Here is a 19,370-nt window from a genome sequence, read left to right as displayed (position 1 = left end):
TGTCGTAAATTTTTTATTGTTGATATTGTCGATAACGTCGACTAATCGTTTCAGCCCTAGTCAGGACTGCAGGCAGGCCAATCTAGCACCCACACTCTCTGCTTATTCGGCCAGTATGTGGTTTCTAAAAATTCTGGGACGTCCCTGGAAAAGAGGGTGCTGGGTGGCAGTATATGCTGCTCCAAAATGTTTACATATCTGTCTGCATTAATCATGCCCTCACAGATGTGAGAGTTACCCATGCCATGGGCACTGACACACCCCTGGCCCATACAGACACTGGCTTTTGGACCTGATGCTGATAATAGCTTGGATGGTCCTTTTCCTCTTTGGCCCAGAGAACACGATGTCTGTGTTTTTAAAAAACTAAATGTGGACTCATCGGACCAAAATACACGGTTCCACTATTCTACTTTCCATCTAAGATGAGACTGAGCCCAGAGAAGTCAGCAGCGCTTCTGGACAATGTAGGGCTTCTGCTTTGCATAGTAAAGTCTTAACTTGCATCTGTGGATGCAGCGGCAAATGGTGTTGACTAACAAAGGTTTACTAAAGTAATCCCAAGCCCATGTTCATGATATCCATTACAGATGAATGATGTTTTTTAAGACAGTGATGTCTGAGGGTTCAGAGATCACGCGCATTCAGAATTGGTTTTCGTCTTGCCCTTTACGCACTGAGATTTGACCAGATTCCTTGAATCTTTTATACTATAACTTTTAACTATATTTTGCACTGTAGAGGGTGAAATGCCCAAAATCTTTCCAATTTGTCTTTGGGGAACATTGTTCCCAAAGTGCTGGATTATTTGCTGAAGCATCTGTTGGCAAATTGACAAGTCTCAAATGATCCTTGCTCTTGAAGGACTAGGCTGCATATATACTATGACACGATTGCCTCACCTGTTTAACATCTCCTGTTTCACTTTGCCATGTTATTTTAACTTGTCAAATTGTTATTAGTTTAAATTGCCCGTCTCAACTTTTCTGGAGTGTGTTGCAATCATCTGATTTGAAATTACATAAAAATAAATAAAAAAAAATAAAAAAAATGAAATTCACAAGTTAAAACATCATATAATATTTAGTTGTTGTGCTTTTAATATAATAGAGGGTAAATATAATTTACAAATCACTCCTCTTTTTTTTTTTATTAGCATTTTTCATACTGTCCCAACTTTTTCGGTATTAGCCCAGGGTGCCATACAAGCTAGAACCTCTACTATTAGTGCTTTTAGATCTGCTGTAGTTAGTGTAGTATGTATAGCACAGCATATTGTCATAGTATATGACAGCATAGTATATTTTCAGTCACACGTTTGTATTCTGATCGCAAAATACCATCATCTTTTTATAGAGATGGAACAGGGTATAAAAATAGCACAAAATAGGGGTGTTTATATGTAAAAGGTTGTTTTGTTAGTTAACGCATGAGACTGTTTTTTACTACCAGCATGGTGATAATACTAAATATGCACTAAATATGACCTCTGATAATACTGATAGAAAATGACATCTAATGACCCCATATGTCTTCTCTCTTTTAGTTATTTACACGCAAAGAATATCATCCATCGGGATATGAAGTCAAACAGTATCTTTTACCAAGAATTTGCCCATTTTATTTACTCTTATTACTGTAATATAGATACTTAAAGAGCTGTTCAGTCATGAAGTCAGTTATTAGGCCGATTCAGAGAGCTAACTCAAATGTGAAATTTGGAACTATTGTGTACTTTATGTATGTTGCTACAGATCAGACTCGGTGCACTCAAATGTACTGTATATAAAAAAGTATACTGTTTATATACCTTGTATCGAATCTGATATGTAGCAACTTACATTATATACATATGTATGTACGTGTATGTATATATGTGTGTGCATGTGTATATATAGATATATACTGCTTACAGTGGCAAGAGAAAGTATGTGAACCCTTTGAAATTACCTGCATTTATGTATGAATTTGTCTTAAAATCTGGTTTGATCTTCATCTAAGTAAGAATGAACAAACACAATCTGTTTAAACTAATAACACACAAATTATTGTATTGTTCTTTTTCTTATTATTGCATTGTTCTTGTACATATTGAATACATCATTCAAACATTCACAGTGTAATTTGGAAAAAGTATGTGAATCCCTAGGCTAATGATGTCAACAAAAGCTAATTAGAGTCAGGAGTTGAGAAACCTGGCATCTAATTAATGAAATGAGATTGGAGGTGTGGGATAGAGCTACTCTGACTTATAAAAAGCACTCAGACATTTTGAGTTAGCTATTTACAGGAAGCATCTGCTGACGTGGACCATGCCTCGCAAAAAAGAGATCTCAGAGAACCTACGATCAAGAATTGTTGCTTTGCATAAAGCTGGAAAGGGTTACAAAGTTACCTCGAAGAGTTTTGATATTCATCTGTCCACAGTTAGACAAATTGTCTATAAATGGAGATGATTTAGTACTGTGGCTACTCTCCCTAGAAGAGGCCATCCAGCTAAGATGACTCAAAGGGCACACCGCAGAATGCTCAATTAGGTAAAAAAGAACCCTAGATTGACAGCTAAAGACTCGAAGGGATCATTGGAACTGGTTAACATCTCTATTCATAATCCTACTATACGCAAAACATTAAACAGGCACCACGAAGGAAGACACTGCTTCCAACAAAAACATTGCCTGAAGTTTGCCAAAGACCACCTTGTCACTCAACAATGCTACTGGGAAAATGTTTTGTGGACTGATGAAACTAAGGTTGAATTGTTTGGGAAGAACACGCAGCACTACGTATGATGTGAAAAGGGCACCGCATACCAACATGAAAATATCCCAACGTTGAAGTGTGGTGGAAGGAGCATCATGATTTGGGGCTGCTTTGCTGCTTCGGGGCTTGGACTGCTGGACCACTTGCCATCATCATCGAGGGAAAAATGAATTCCCAAGTTTATCAAGATATCCTACAGGATAATGTCAGGTGGCTGTGTGCCAAGTGAAGCTCAGTAGAAGTTGGGTGATGCAGCAGGACAATGACCCTAAACACTGAAATAAATCCACTACAGAATGGCTTCAAAAAAAGAAAATCCACCTTTTGGAGTGCCCCGGTCAGACCCCAGAGATGCTGTGGAATGACCTCAAGAGACATTCTAAGAATATGGCTGAGCTGAAGCAGTTCGGTAAGGAAGAATGGTCCAAAATTCCTTCTGAATGTTGTGCAGGTATAATCCGCAGCTACTGGAAATGCTTGGTTTAGGTTATTGCTGCCAAAGTAGGATCGACCAGTTATTAAATCTAAGATACATTTATGTTGTATAACAAAACTTGAAAGTCTCTGGGTAATGTTAACCACTGACTGTATTTTACTTTTATTAAACATTATTTTGACTAACTAAACCTATTTTGCTATTTTTAAAACCCATTGGAGATTTCTGTAGAGAAACATTACCCGAAAATGCCAATTTTCTTCCAGGTTTTAGGACTACAGACTGAACAGCTCTCTTACACAGCTCTTTGGAATACTTGTCTCTGATCAATTGTGGCATACTGTGATATCTTTCTTTGAGAAGTGTGTTTGTTTTTATTTCCATGGTCACCACTATATATGACTAATTTATGCGTGTGCATTAGCAGTCATATTTTCCCTTAATGCAATGCTCAGATATCTTCCTGCATGAAGGTTTGACAGTGAAGATTGGAGATTTTGGTCTGGCCACAGTGAAAGCAAGGTGGAGCGGCTCACACAGAGTAGAGCAGCCCTCCGGATCAGTTCTGTGGATGGTGCGTTAAATCTATATGGAATCTGATTTCAGACCTATTATGTCTATGCAATACATTGTTTAATATAGAACTAATTGAGACTACAAATATGCCCTAATATTATACATAAGAAACAATGTTTTGTGTAATGCTGTATAAAACAAGTAGCGGGTGAGTAAAAATGTCTTTGCTTTAGGCTCCTGAAGTCATCCGGATGCAGGACAATAATCCGTACAGTTTTCAGTCAGATGTTTACTCGTACGGTATCGTTCTGTATGAGCTGATGACAGGAGAATTGCCTTATTCTATGAATGGAAACAGAGATCAGGTAAGACTAAAGTATAATTTTATAGAAATCACATGATCATGGACCTTAAAACATTTCAACTAGCTCTTTATTGTGCAGAGAATATAATTTTAGTTGTTGGGTGAATCTCATGAAACCTGTCAAGAACATCTCATATGCTGCCTTCACGTCAAGTCAGAATTACTGTAAATACAAGATGACAATTTTAGAGAGATTTTGAGATTTTACTCAAAACTGTTCTTGCCCTGGGATTCTGGGAATTAATTTCTAAGGCAGCGCTTACAGTGACAAAACTTATCCACATGCGGCTTTGTTGTTAATGACAGAAAAATATTTAATCACTGCATTGATTCATTAATTCAACTCTATATGTCCTAGCAAAATGTTTAAGAACAATTAAAATGCAGCATGTAGCCCTGGCTATATTGCAATGGCATATCAAACAGAAATTTGTTGAAACTTCCCTTAACAGTTGAGGCCGCTGGAATTTTCAACCCGTAATTAAGAGTTCAACAAAGATATGAAGAGAAAGAAATAAGAAATAAAAATGTGCTTAAAAAAAACTAAGCCAAATTTTTAGGATCTTTTTAAGTGTTTTTTTTTTTTTTTTTTTTATTATGACAATTAAGAAGGTTTTTACACAATATTCTCATTACAGTAATGCAAAAAAAAATGCAAAAAAAAAAACTATTAATTGTTGTAATTTTGTTGTAATTTAATTTATGCTGATTTTAATAAGAAAATACAGTATATTGCAGTAAAATATATATATATATATATACAGTTGTGCTTAAAAGTTTGCATACCCTGGCAGAAATTGTGAAATTTTGGCATTGATTTTGAAAATATGACTGATCATTCTAAATAGTCAATGAGTTTGTTAGCCCTCACGTGGATGCACTGAGCAGGCTAGATACTGAGCCATGGGGAGCAGAAAAGAACTGTCAAAAGACCTGTGTAACAAGGTAATGGAACTTTATAAAGATGGAAAAGGATATAAAAAGATATCCAAAGCCTTGAAAATGCCAGTCAGTACTGTTCAGTCACTTATTAAGAAGTGGAAAATTCAGGGATCTCTTGATACCAAGCCAAGGTCAGGTAGACCAAGAAAGATTTCAGCCACAACTGCCAGAATAATTGTTCAGGATACAAAGAAAAACCCACAGGTAACCTCCGGAGAAATACAGGCTGCTCTGGAAAAAGACGGTGTGGTTGTTTCAAGGAGCACAATACGACGATACTTGAACAAAAATGAGCTGCATAGTCGAGTTGCCAGAAAGAAGCCAATGCCACAAAAAAGCCCGGTTACAATATGCCCGACAACACCTTGACATGCCTCACAGCTTCTGGCACACTGTAATTTGGAGTGATGAGACCAAAATAGAGCTTTATGGTCACAACCATAAGCGCTATGTTTGGAGAGAGGTCAACAAGTATTGTGCTCCTTGAAACAACTACACCGTCTTTTTCCAGAGCAGCCTGAATTTCTCCTGAGGTTACCTGTGGGTTTTTCTTTGTATCCTGAACAATTCTTCTGGCAGTTGTGGCTGAAATCTTTCTTGGTCTACCTGACCTTGGCTTGGCTTGTATATATACACATACAGTTGAAGTCAGAAGTTTACATACACTTAGGCTGAAGTCATTAAAACTCATTTTTTAACCACTCCACAGATTTAATATTAGCAAACTATAGTTTTGGCATGTCATTTAGGACATTTACTTTGTGCCTGACACAAGTAATTTTTCCAACATTTGTTTACAGACAGATTGTTTCACTTTTAATTGACTATATCACAATTCCAGTGGGTCAGAAGTTTACAAACACTAAGTTAACTGTGCCTTTAAGCAGCTTGGAAAATTCCAGAAAATGATGTCAAGCTTTTAGACAATTAGCCAATTAGCTTCTGATAGGAGGTGTGCCTGTGAATGTATTTTAAGGCCTACCTTCAAACTCAGTGCTTCTTTGCTTGACATCATGGGAAAATCAAAAGAAATCAGCCAAGACCTCAGAAAATGTTGTCTTTGGGAGCAATTTCCAAACGCCTGAAGGTACCACGTTCATCTGTAGAAACAGTAGTACGCAAGTATAAATACCATGGGACCACGCAGCCATCATACCGCTCAGGAAGGAGATGCATTCTGTCTCCTAGAGATGAACGTAGTTTGGTGCAAAAAGTGCAAATCAATCCCAGAACAACAGCAAAGGACCTTGTGAAATGCTGAAGGAAACAGGTAGACAAGTATCTATATCCACAGTAAAATGAGTCCTATATTGACATAACCTGAAAGGCTGCTCAGCAAGGAAGAAGCCACTGCACTATAGTTTGCAAGTGCATATGTGGACAAAGATCTTACTTTTTGGAGAAATGTCATCTGGTCTGATGAAACAAAAATTGAACTGTTTGGCCATAATGACCATTGTTATGTTTGGAGGAAAAGGCTTGCAAGTTTGACCCAAGTTAAACAATTTAAAGGCAATACTACCAAATAATAACAATGTAATGTAAACTTCTGACCCACTGGGAATGTGATGAAAGAAATAAAAGCTGAAATAAATAATTCTCTCTACTATTGTTCTGACATTTCACATTCTTAAAATATAGTCTGATCCTAACTGACCAAAGACAGATAATGTTTTCTATGATTAAATGTCAGTAATTATGAAAAACTGAGTTTAAGTGTATTTGGCTAAGGTGTATGTAAACTTCTGACTTCAACTGTGTATGTATATATACACACACACACACACACACACACACACACACACACACAGATCAGCCACAACACTGACAGGTGAAATGAATAACATTTGTTATCTTGTTACAATGGCACCTGTCAAAGGGTGGGATATATGAGGCAGCAAGTGAACAGTCAGTTCTTGAATTTCATGTGTTGAAAGCAGGAAAAATGGGCAAGCATAAAGATCTGTGCGACTTTGATAAGGGCCAAATTGTGATGGCTAGACGACTGGGTCAGAGCATCTCCAAAACGGCAGGTCTTGTGGGGTGTTCCCGGTTATGCAGTGGTTGGTACCAACCAAAAGTGGTCCAAGGAAGGACAACTGGTGAACCGGCGACAGGGTCAGGGGCGCCCAAGGCTCATTGATGCGTGTGGGGAGCGAAGGCTAGCCCATCTGGTCCGATCCCACAGAAGAGCTTCTGTAGCACACATTGCTGAAAAACTTAATGCTGGCCATGATAGAAAGGTGTCAGAACAAACAGTGCATTGCAGCTTGCTGTGTATGGGGCTTTGTAGCCGCAGACCGGTCAGAGAGCACATGCTGACCCCTGTCCACTGCCGAAAGTGCCTATAATGGGCACGTGAGTGTCAGAACTGGACCATGGAGCAATGGAATAAGGTGGCTTGGTCTGATGAATCATGTTTTCTTTTAGAAACTTTTTTTTTTGTTGTTTTTTTTGCTCTTTATTTTAGGTTTGAAGCTAAAACTAAGGCTTTTACAATTTTCTTTTTTTTTTTTTTTTTTTCAAAACTGTGTAACTCATCCCAGACAGCTTGTCTTGCGGACATGAATGATCACAAATCATGTTACTTGGTGAAAAGTGTGCTACTTTTCTAAGCAATCAGATGCTTTTTTAGAAGCATGACTATTTGATGATAAATAGGCCCACACAAAAAAATCTCATAGACTTACATTTAAGGTGGGACATGAGTCATATCTAGGGACCAGGATACCATAGAGTCTTGGGGATGGCTCTTAAGACTTTGGCCAGTAAGCACTACCTATAACTCCTGAGCAACTACATAGCAAAAAATTCAATTGGAACATCTTAGCAACCACATTGGAACACCCTGGCAACCACCCTGTAGTGTGGTGTTTTGCATGGGCAAGCACCACTCACATTTTCTTCAGAAAATGTAAAAAAACAGTCACTTTTTTAATGGGTCATTTATGTAATAAAAACTTCTTCTTTTTGATTTGCATGTAGATCATCTTCATGGTTGGCAGAGGCTATCTTACTCCAGATCTCAGTAAACTGTACAAGAGCTGTCCTAAAGCCATGAAGAGACTTGTTGCTGACTGCATACAGAAGTCCAAAGATGACAGGCCCTTGTTTCCACAGGTAAACATCAGTTACAAGTCATAGTTATTGCATTTGTTGCTGGTGAATCTCATGAAGAACATGTCAGGGTAATATTTCACCCCAAAATCAAAATAAAGAAATGTTAAATGATACTGTATAATGCATAAAGAAAATGAAGCCTATTTTTAGGACCATTCAGTTTTTTTTTTTTTTTTTTTTTGCAATGTGACATTATTGTTATGACATTAAAGGAATATTCTGGTTTCAACACAAGTTAAGCTCAATCAACAGCATAAGTGGCATATTTTGACTCGTCCCTCCTTTTCTCAAAAAAAAATATCAAGATTACATGAAGGGCCGAAGCATACTCTGCACAAGAATGAATACGCAGAAACAACTTGCAATGCAAGCTCGATTTCACGTTGTTGCGTTCTGAAACGTGTCAGACCACAATTCATAACTTAACACAACTACACATTGCATTCTCAACATTGCCAGAAGGGGCGCTATAGCGTGATTAGTGTGAACTGTCCACTTCTGCGGTGAGTTTTCTTTTTTAACTCAACCACTGTTATTGCAGAGCAAAGGTTTGAAGAGAATGTTGCTGAGCAAGTAAGTTAAAGTCAATTTATTTATAGCAATTTACCTGAATAATAACACATCCAGTTTAACCCTGTAAAGCCTGACATATGAAAGAATTGTCAGAAAATGTTAGTTTTTGACATGAAACTATTTTTAGTACCATTAAACAAAATATAAAATTCGTTAAAATAAAAAAAATTTGCACATTTTTTTTATGTATCATATTTGATACATTAGGCTTTAGAGATAATTTGTCTACCATTTAGTTTCCCAGATGAGTGTTTCCCATTTGGCGTTTTACTCATTTGTTTTTTTTTCTTCCACAGCATTTAAATGTTTATTTTCTGCCACATTAGTTAGTTAAATCTCTTTTTCTTGTCCTTTTGTCTAAATGTGTTTATATACAGTTGAAGTCAGAAGTTTACATACACTTAGGCTGAAGTCATTAAAACTCATTTTTTAACCACTCCACAGATTTAATATTAGCAAACTATAGTTTTGGCATGTCATTTAGGACATTTACTTTGTGCCTGACACAAGTAATTTTTCCAACATTTGTTTACAGACAGATTGTTTCACTTTTAATTGACTATATCACAATTCCAGTGGGTCAGAAATTTACAAACACTAAGTTAACTGTGCCTTTAAGCAGCTTGGAAAATTCCAGAAAATGATGTCAAGCTTTTAGACAATTAGCCAATTAGCTTCTGATAGGAGGTGTGCCTGTGACTGTATTTTAAGGCCTACCTTCAAACTCAGTGCTTCTTTGCTTGACATCATGGGAAAATCAAAAGAAATCAGCCAAGACCTCAGAAAAGGTTGTCTTTGGGAGCAATTTCCAAATGCCTGAAGGTACCACGTTCATCTGTAGAAACAGTAGTACGCAAGTATAAATACCATGGGACCACGCAGCCATCATACCGCTCAGGAAGGAGATGCATTCTGTCTCCTAGAGATGAACGTAGTTTGGTGCGAAAAGTGCAAATCAATCCCAGAACAACAGTAAAGGACCTTGTGAAATGCTGAAGGAAACAGGTAGACAAGTATCTATATCCACAGTAAATTGAGTCCTATATTGACATAACCTGAAAGGCTGCTCAGCAAGGAAGAAGCCACTGCACTATAGTTTGCAGTGCATATGGGGACAAAGATCTTACTTTTTGGAGAAATGTCATCTGGTCTGATGAAACAAAAATTGAGCTGTTTGGCCATAATGACCATTGTTATGTTTGGAGGAAAAGGCTTGCAAGTTTGACCCAAGTTAAACAATTTAAAGGCAATACTACCAAATAATAACAATGTAATGTAGACTTCTGACCCACTGGGAATGTGATGAAAGAAATAAAAGCTGAAATAAATCATTCTCTCTACTATTATTGTGACATTTCACATTCTTAAAATATAGTCTGATCCTAACTGACCAAAGACAGGGAATGTTTTCTATGATTAAATGTCAGGAATTATGAAAAACTGAGTTTAAGTGTATTTGGCTAAGGTGTATGTAAACTTCTGACTTCAACTGTGTATGTATATATATATATATATATATATATATATATATATATATATATATATATATATATATATATATATATATATATATATATATATATACACACACACACACACACAACACACACACACACACACACACACACACTGATCAGCCACAACACTGACAGGTGAAATGAATAACACTTGTTATCTTGTTACAATGGCACCTGTCAAAGGGTGGGATATATGAGGCAGCAAGTGAACAGTCAGTTCTTGAATTTCATGTGTTGAAAGCAGGAAAAATGGGCAAGCATAAAGATCTGTGCGACTTTGATAAGGGCCAAATTGTGATGGCTAGACGACTGGGTCAGAGCATCTCCAAAACGGCAGGTCTTGTGGGGTGTTCCCGGTTATGCTGTGGTTGGTACCAACCAAAAGTGGTCCAAGGAAGGACAACTGGTGAACCGGCGACAGGGTCAGGGGCGCCCAAGGCTCATTGATGCGTGTGGGGAGCGAAGGCTAGCCCATCTGGTCCGATCCCACAGAAGAGCTTCTGTAGCACACATTGCTGAAAAACTTAATGCTGGCCATGATAGAAAGGTGTCAGAACAAACAGTGCATTGCAGCTTGCTGTGTATGGGGCTTTGTAGCCGCAGACCGGTCAGAGAGCACATGCTGACCCCTGTCCACTGCCGAAAGTGCCTATAATGGGCACGTGAGTGTCAGAACTGGACCATGGAGCAATGGAAGAAGGTGGCTTGGTCTGATGAATCATGTTTTCTTTTAGAAACAGTTTTTTTTTTATTTTTTTTTTTTTTGGCTTGTATATATACACACATACAGTTGAAGTCAGAAGTTTACATACACTTAGTTTGAAGTCATTAAAACTAATTTTTTAACCACTCCACAGATTTAATATTAGCAAACTATAGTTTTGGCATGTCATTTAGGACATTTACTTTGTGCATGACACGAGTAATTTTTCCAACAATTGTTTACAGACAGATTGTTTCACTTTTAATTGACTATATCACAATTCCAGTGGGTCAGATGTTTACATACACTAAGTTAACTGTGCCTTTAAGCAGCTTGGAAAAAACACTGGAGGTGTACCTGTGGATGTATTTTAAGGCCTACCTTCAAAATCAGTGCCTCTTTGCTTGACATCATGGGAAAATAAAAAAAAAATCAGCCAAGACCTCAGAAAAAAAATTGTGAACCCCCACAAGTCTGATTCATCCTTGGGAGCAATTTCCAAACGCCCGAAGGTACCACGTTCATCTGTACACACAATAGAACGCAAGTATAAACACCATGGGACCATGCAGCCATCATACCGCTCAGAAAGGAGACGCATTCTGTCTCCTAGAGATTAATGTAGTTTGGTACGAAAAGTGCAAATCAATCCCAGAACAACAGCAAAGGACCTTGTGAAGTTGACAAGGAAGACAAGTATCTATATCCACAGTAAAACGAGTCCTATATCGACATAACCTGAATGGCTGCTCAGCAGGAAACCAATGCTCCAAAACCACCATAAAAAAGCCAGACTACAGTTTGCAAGTGCACATGGGGACAAAGATCTTACTTTCTGAAGAAATTTCCTTTGATCTGATAAAACAAACATTGAACTTTTTGGCCATAATGACCATAGTTATGTTTGGAGGAAAAAGGGAGAGGCTTGCAAGCCGTCCCAACCATCCCAACTGTGAAGTATGGGGGTGGCAGCATCATGTTTTGGGGGTTCTTTGCTGCAGGAGGGACTGGTGCACTTCACAAAATAGATGGCATCATGAGGAAGGAAAATTATTTGGATATATTGAAGCAACATCTCAAGACATCAGCCATGAAGAAAGCTCGGTCACAAATGGGTCTTCCAAATGGACAGTGATCACAAGCAATCCAAAATGTCCAAAGCTGTGGCAAAATGGCTTAAGGACAACAAAGTCAAGGTATTGGAGTGGCCATCACAAAGCCTTGACCTCAATCTGATAGAAAATGTGTGGGTAGAACTGAAAAGGCGTGTGCGAGCAAGGAGGCCTACAAACCTGACTCAGTTACACCAGTTCAGTCTGGAGGAATGGGCCAACTTATTGTGAAACGTATGACCCAAGTTAAACAATTTAAAGGCAATGCTACCAAATACTAACAAATTGTTTGTAAACTTCTGGCCCACTGGAAATGTGATGAAAGAAATAAAAGCTGAAAGAAATCATTCTCTCTACTATTAAAGTCTGAATACTTTTGCAAGGCACCGTATATACATATATACTTTAATTGCCATATATATATATATATATATATATATGAGAGAGAGAGAGAGAGAGATTAAAGGATGTAGAGGCATGCATATCATATAAACTCAGCAAAAAAAGAAACGTCCTCACTTTCAATTGCTTTTATTTTCAGCAAACTTAACATGTGTAAATATTTGTATGAACATAAAAAGATTCAAAACTAAGACATAAACTGAACAAGTTTCACAGACATGTGACTAACAGAAATGGAATAATGTGTCCCTGAACAAAGGGGGGGTCAAAATCAAAAGTAACAGTCAGTATCTGGTGTGGCCACCAGCTGCATTAAGTACTGCAGTGCATCTCCTCCTCATGGACTGCACCAGATTTGCCAGTTCTTGCTGTCAGATGTTTCCCCAATCTTCCACCAAGGTACTTGCAAGTTCCCAGACATTTCTGGGGGAATGGCCCTAGCCCTCACCCTCCGATCCAACAGGTCCCAGACATGCTCAATGGGATTGAGATCTGGACTCTTCGCTGGCCATGGCAGCCACTGACATTCCTGTCTTGCAAGAAATCGCACACAGAACGAGCAATATGGCTGGTGGCATTGTCATGCTGGAGGGTCATGTCAGGATGTTCCTGCAGGAAGGGTACCACATGAGGGAGGAGGATGTCTTCTTTGTAACACACAGCGTTGAGATTGCCTGCAATGACAACAAGCTCAGTCCGATGATTGCGAAGCGAAGGTGGGTTTGTGCCCATAGGTGACATTGTTGCTGGTGATGTCAGGTAAGGACCTGCCTTACAACAGGCCTACAAGCCCTCAGTCCAGCCTCTCTCAGCCTATTGCAGACAGTCTGAGCACTGATGGAGGGATTGTGCGTTCCTGGTGTAACTCGGGCAGTTGTTGTTGCCATCCTGTACCTGTCCCGCAAGTGTGATATTCGGATACACCGATCCTGTGCAGGTGTTGTTACACGTGGTCTGCCACTGCGAGGACGATCAGCTGTCCTTCCTGTTTCCCTGTAGCACTGTCTCAGGCGTCTCACAGTACGGACATTGCAATTTATTTCCCTGGCCACATCTGCAGTCCTCATGCCTCCATGCAGCATGCCTAAGGCACATTCACGCAGATGAGCAGGGATCCTAGGCATCTTTCTTTTGGTGTTTTTCAGAGTCAGTAGAAAGATCTCTTTATTGTCCCAAGTTTTTATAACTGTGACCTTAATTGCCTACCATCTGTAAGCTGTTAGTGTCTTAATGACCGTTCCACAGGTGCATGTTCATTAATTGTTTATGGTTAATTGAACAAGCATGGAAAACATTGTTTAAACCCTTTACAATAAAGATCTGTAAAATTTGGATTTTTACAAAATTATCTTTAAAATGCAGTGTCCTGAAAAAGGGACGTTTCTTTTTTTGCTGAGTTTACATTAATATTTTTCTTCGTATTTATTATTTATGTCATTTATTTGTCTATTACAGCATGTCATATTTCAAATTTGTCATATTTCAAATCTGAGATACGTTTTTGTCCTCTAAAAACAACTATAATAATTTTCTTATAGATTTCAAAATTATTACCAAGTTTACTATTTAGTCTTTCAAGAGGAAAGAACAATAATAATATGAATATAATATTTTGTAAAGTTTCTGTCAGATACATAACAGGGTGCTTATGGCATATTTAACCTGTAAAGCCTAATGTATCAAATTTGATGCACATAATTTCAACATAGTAATTTATCAATTTAAACATAGTGCTTTGAAACAACGATAGGCTAGTCTTATAAAGCAAACATTTATTGCAAAAAAAGTGTCAATAACTTTAATTATAATGTTACCCTGAACTTTTTAAATAAGCTGTCATTTATCCTAACATCACGCAAGTCCGCAGACATATTTTAACTGACCGATTTAAATATTTAAACCATTTAATTTTCACAAATGACCACTAGATGCCATAAACGTGAAACTAATATACCATAGGGTATTTGGCTCATCAGCTTGAACAGAGAGTGAAACAGGAGCCGTCAAACGTTGTGTATCATAACACACACGGTGTTATAGGGTTAATGGCACAGAAGATTCAAGGTCATTCTATTGCCCCCTTGAGTACTAAGATTTGATCCCGCCAAGGTAATGCAAGAATGCACGTTGAGCATGTTCAACTGGACCATGTGCTGGCAGTGCTGTGGCCAAGTGCTAGCATCTGCGTTCACATACTTGTGTAGAGTATGTTTAGGCCATAAGGCACTTACAATGGAAGTGAATGGACCCAATTTTTTTAGGGTTTAAAGGAATATTCCAGGTTCAATACAAGTTAAGCTCAATCGACGGCATTTGTGGCATAATATTGATTACCACAAAATTTTATTTGGATATGCCCCTCCTTTTCTTAAAAAAAAAAGCAAAAATCTGGGTTCCAGTGAGGCACTTGAAATGGAAGTGAATGGGGGCCATTCCGTAAATGTTAAAATACTAACTGTTTTAAAAGTATAGCCACAAGACATGAGCAATATGCGTGTTAACATGATTTTAGTGTGATAAAATCGCTTACTAACCTTTTCTGTGTAAAGTTATAGCCAGTTTTACAAGTTTGTTGCCATGATGATATAATGTCAACAAACCCTAAAATGACAAACAGACAGCTCAAATAATACATGAGTTTTAATAGAAGTGCCTTTTTAAAATCATAAACTTCACATTTCTGCCTTTTTAAACCCTCCAAAAACTGGCCCCATTCACTTCCATTTTAAGTGCCTCAATGTAACCTTGATTTTTGCTTTTTTTAAAGAAAAGGATGGGTTGAGTTTTTTTTTTTTTTTTTTTTTTTTTTTTTTTGGTAATCAACATTATGCCACAAATGCTGTCGACTGATCTTAAGTTGTATTGAACCCGGAATATTCCTTTAAAAGCAGAAATGTGAAGCTTATTAAAGCACTTGCTTTAATTCTTCTGTTAAAACTTGTGTATTATTTGAGTTTTTACGGTCATTTTAGGGTTTACAGTGTAATGTCTTTATGGCAATGAAGTTGTTAAATTGTTTATAACTTTACACAGAAAAGGTTAAGCTATTTTATCACACAAAACTCATGTTAACAAACATAATGCTTGCATCTTGTGGCTATACTTTTGAAACGGTGAGTATTTTAACATTCATGGATTGGCATTATTCACTCTAAATAAATGTTTGTTAATCAACATTATGAATATACTTGATATACTGTCCTAAATATAGGCTTAATTTAATTCATTAAAATATTACCCAAACATGTTCTTGTTTTGAGGGATTCACCCTCGTGTTCTTCTGTGTTAGCATTTGCACACATAGTACAATATTTCTCAGTGGGCCATTAATGACAGATTGTTATTTCCATTGCTGTCTATTATAGATTCTTTCCTCAATAGAGCTTCTCCAGCACTCCCTCCCTAAGATAAATCGCAGCGCGTCTGAGCCATCACTGCACAGAGCCTCGCACACCGAAGACATCAACGTCTGCACTCTAGCACTCACATCTGCCTTCAAGTGAAGCCAACACGCTCACTTCAGCTAAAGACACTCTAGAGTCAACAGACTCAAAAATATTCAAGCTATGAATGGATTCTCAGTGGATGAATTTAGCATCCTAGTGGCCACTCTGAAATGTTTTTTCATGTGCTAGTTGTTTATGTGCTTTGTCTAATGTTTTCTGTATGTTAAAGGGATAGTTCACCCAAAATGACCTGGCCCAACCCTAATGATGCTAATCTCTCTTCTGATTTGCTGGTCTTCAATGTTGCCAAGGAACTCTTGGAGACAGAGAGAGAGAGAACAGCAAATAGCACTTTCTGTACACAATTCAGACTTTATCAGTTGTGTCTCATCTTATTGTAAAGTTTAAAGGGATAGTTCACCCAAAAGAAACATTCTATCTTTATTTACTCACCATCATGTTGTTCCAAACCTGTATGAATTTACTTCTGTGGAACACAAAAAGCTGTTGTTTATGTCAAAGTATCCAAGCTGCTCTCATCCAATGACTGAGACTGTCCCTGGACCCCATCCATTTATATTGGATGGAAAAGAGCAGCCTGGACATTCTGCTGAATTACTTTTGTGTTTCATGGAAGACAGAATTAAAATTTAAGACAGAACTATTCTTTTAAATGGGTATTTTCACAAATAACTTCACAAACCCCCCTTGATCAGATGTACTATCATAAAGATGGGTTTCATATTAGGCAATTGTACAATCAGTGGTTCATAAAATGGCTAGACATGTAGCATGTTGTATATTTTCCCTAAGTGCCAGTACCGCTAATGGCCATGTGTGGTTGTGAACATGAAGTTGGTCGTGTTTTTTATCAGACGCCATCTAAATGCCTACTGCACAGAGGGTATGGGGAGCACTTTATGATTATGTGTCCTGTTGTCTCTTTGAATTTGTACTTATTACAAAAATCAAAGAAGAGTGGGTATTACCTTTATTATTAAACTTATTAGGGATTCATATATTTTTGGCTTGTTATTGCTTGTCATTGAGAATTAACTTGTAAACTTGACAGATTGTTTATCCATTGTATTTTAATAAAATTAAGTTAAATACAGCACACAAGCTGTTTAAAATGACTCAAGCTTAGTTTGAAGCATACTATCATGCCTTTTTTCTTTCATTAAAATGGTAACCAGTGAGTGCAATATGATAAAATACACCAATGTTTAACATAAAAATTAAGCAATGTCGCACAAGCAAAAGTGCTGTTTTGAATATCAGCACAAGGCCGCAGGTACTCTCATTCGAGCTGATATTCAGTTCAACAGCACATTTATGAGTGTGATATTGTTTTTATACACAGTTTTATAAACAAGAGTTTTATATGGAGTACAGTAAATGAATTTCAGACACAATATGGCCAGCTATTCAATTATTTTTTTTCTTTCTCCCCAGTTTGCAATATGCTCTAGGTCCTCGTGGTGGCGTAGTGACAGGGTGGCGGAGGACGAATCTCAGTTGCCTCCATGTCTGAGACGTCAATCCGCGCATCTTATCACGTGGCTTGTTGAGTGTGTTTCCGTGTGGAGGCTTCATGCTATTCTCCATGGCATCCACGCACAACTCTCCACGTGCCCCACCAAGAGCGAGAACCACATTATAGTGACCACGAGGAGGTTACCCCATGTGACTCTACTCTCCCTAGCAACCGGGCCAATTTGGTTGCTTAGGAGATCTGGCTGGAGTCACTCAGCACGCCCTGGATTCGAACTCGCGACTCCAGGGGTGGTAGTCACAGTTATTCTTTTTGCTAGACCAATAAAAATAGTTCCACAAGAAGCTTATGCTGTGAATTTAGATAAGCGGAGTGATACAAACTGTGAACTGTTATACTAAATATCTGCACTTTTGCAATGCTGCTTGGCCAATCAGAGTAGAAGACTTGAACTGTTTTAAAACTAGATTTACACACACTTTCACAAATTACACCATGTTCATTAGCAAACTGTAGGTGATGTTGTAAATACATAGTGTGGCAAGTATCTCTGCGCTTCAGCGTCGCCCTGGAATTGGAGCCCATTATCCAATAAATCCTTGAATGCAGACGCTGATCAGCCTCACCTGTGAACAATCAGCTGGAGAGGATTTAAATGCCGGAGGAAGAGGAAGACGGTGAGCGACGACTCAAGAGAATGTCACTAATCCTCTTCTCTGTCTCTTTTAAATTCCAGGCTCCAGCGACGAGTGAGCACCGATCGCAGCGTGGACTCCGGGAAAAACTTCATTATGCACGAGACTCACGGACACAGACATCGCGGTACGCTCGCCCTGCCCCTGCACCGAAGACACCTCACACTATTAAGTCTTAAACCTCTCACTATTGCCACAATCACTATAAAAAGCCCCCTTGTGGGACCATGCACTTGAGAATTGTGGTGGAGTATGCTGGCTAAAATGAAGAGAATGAGGTCAGACGACGAAACTCATCCCAATTCTCTGCCTGGTTTTTCCACAGGTCCAGCTCTCTCTCTGAAGACAATGGAAGATCTGGTACGTTAGCTCATGAACATCTCCCTCCGCCAGCAACAGTTTACGGAACAACTAACAGCACGACAAGAGCGGGTGGAACAAGAACTTGTACAGCTGCGATTGGAAGCCGCTGCTCACATACCGATCCCCGAACCCCGTGTCCGAGCCAGTCAGCTGATCACCAAGTTAACGGAGCATGATGATGTGGAGGCGTATCTGCACACATTCGAGGTGATAGCTGAAAGTGAGGGGTGGGATGAGAGCAAGTGGGCGAGAATGCTTGCACCCTTCCTAACAAGGGATGCGCAGCACGCCTATTTCGCATTCAGCCCAGCCTCCGTTGACAATTATAGGGAGCTAAAAAACGAGATCTTGGCATGGGTGGGGCTTTCACCGATATGTACGGCGCAGCGCTTCCATGAATGGGTGTATGATGCTCAGGTTCCCACCCACGTACATGCTTCGCAGTTGTCCCATCTGGCCCGCCTCAGGTTGTTAACCGGGCAGCCAACACCAGTGCAGGTAGAGGAACGAGTGGTGGTGGACAAGTTTCTCCTGGCCCTCCCCCACATGCAACGGCGGGCTGTAGGAATGTGGAACCCCGAGACCCTCGCCGCCCTGGTGGAGGCTGTGGAACTGGCGGAGGCGACGCAAGCCCATGATGGCGGAGAGAGAGCTGGCATCTATTCCCGTAAGATACACCAGGAAAGGCGACCACTGGAGGGCACCTTGCGGCCGGTAAGCGGACCAGCGATGCCTACGGACCCAAACCCCCCGGACACCCAGGCCTGGCTGGCAGGTTGCATCGTACACCGAGCAGTGCCCCGGGAAGCCCCAGAGAGGGAGGTGAAGGTCGAGGGCTGCTGTGTGAAAGCCCTCCTGGATTCCGGGAGCACAGTGAGCCTGGCCCAGCCCCAGATAGTTCTCCCCCGACCACACAGCAAAGC

General features: G+C 39.2%; 1 protein-coding gene across 2 annotated transcripts in view; it reads left to right on the top strand.

Annotated features, from left to right (window-relative positions):
- raf1b (Raf-1 proto-oncogene, serine/threonine kinase b) overlaps positions 1 to 17,089 on the top strand; it is a 61,370-nt gene extending 44,281 nt beyond the window's left edge. Inside the window, exons 14-18 of one of the 2 annotated variants that reach the window (XM_051672296.1) lie at positions 1,547 to 1,593; positions 3,655 to 3,773; positions 3,949 to 4,080; positions 8,007 to 8,141; positions 15,814 to 17,089. In XM_051672296.1, coding sequence (XP_051528256.1) covers positions 1,547 to 1,593; positions 3,655 to 3,773; positions 3,949 to 4,080; positions 8,007 to 8,141; positions 15,814 to 15,951 — 571 coding nt within the window. In that variant the 3' untranslated portion in view covers positions 15,952 to 17,089. The remainder of the gene's footprint in view (positions 1 to 1,546; positions 1,594 to 3,654; positions 3,774 to 3,948; positions 4,081 to 8,006; positions 8,142 to 15,813) is intronic. The other variant, XM_051672297.1, reaches the window with a different exon arrangement.
- The last annotated feature ends 2,281 nt before the right edge of the window (positions 17,090 to 19,370 follow it).

This window comes from Myxocyprinus asiaticus, chromosome 35 (genome assembly GCF_019703515.2).
Source record: "Myxocyprinus asiaticus isolate MX2 ecotype Aquarium Trade chromosome 35, UBuf_Myxa_2, whole genome shotgun sequence".
Classification (NCBI taxonomy): domain Eukaryota; kingdom Metazoa; phylum Chordata; class Actinopteri; order Cypriniformes; family Catostomidae; genus Myxocyprinus; species Myxocyprinus asiaticus.
The sequence above is the reverse complement of the archived record's forward strand: the minus strand, read 5'-3'. Positions and strand labels throughout refer to the sequence as shown.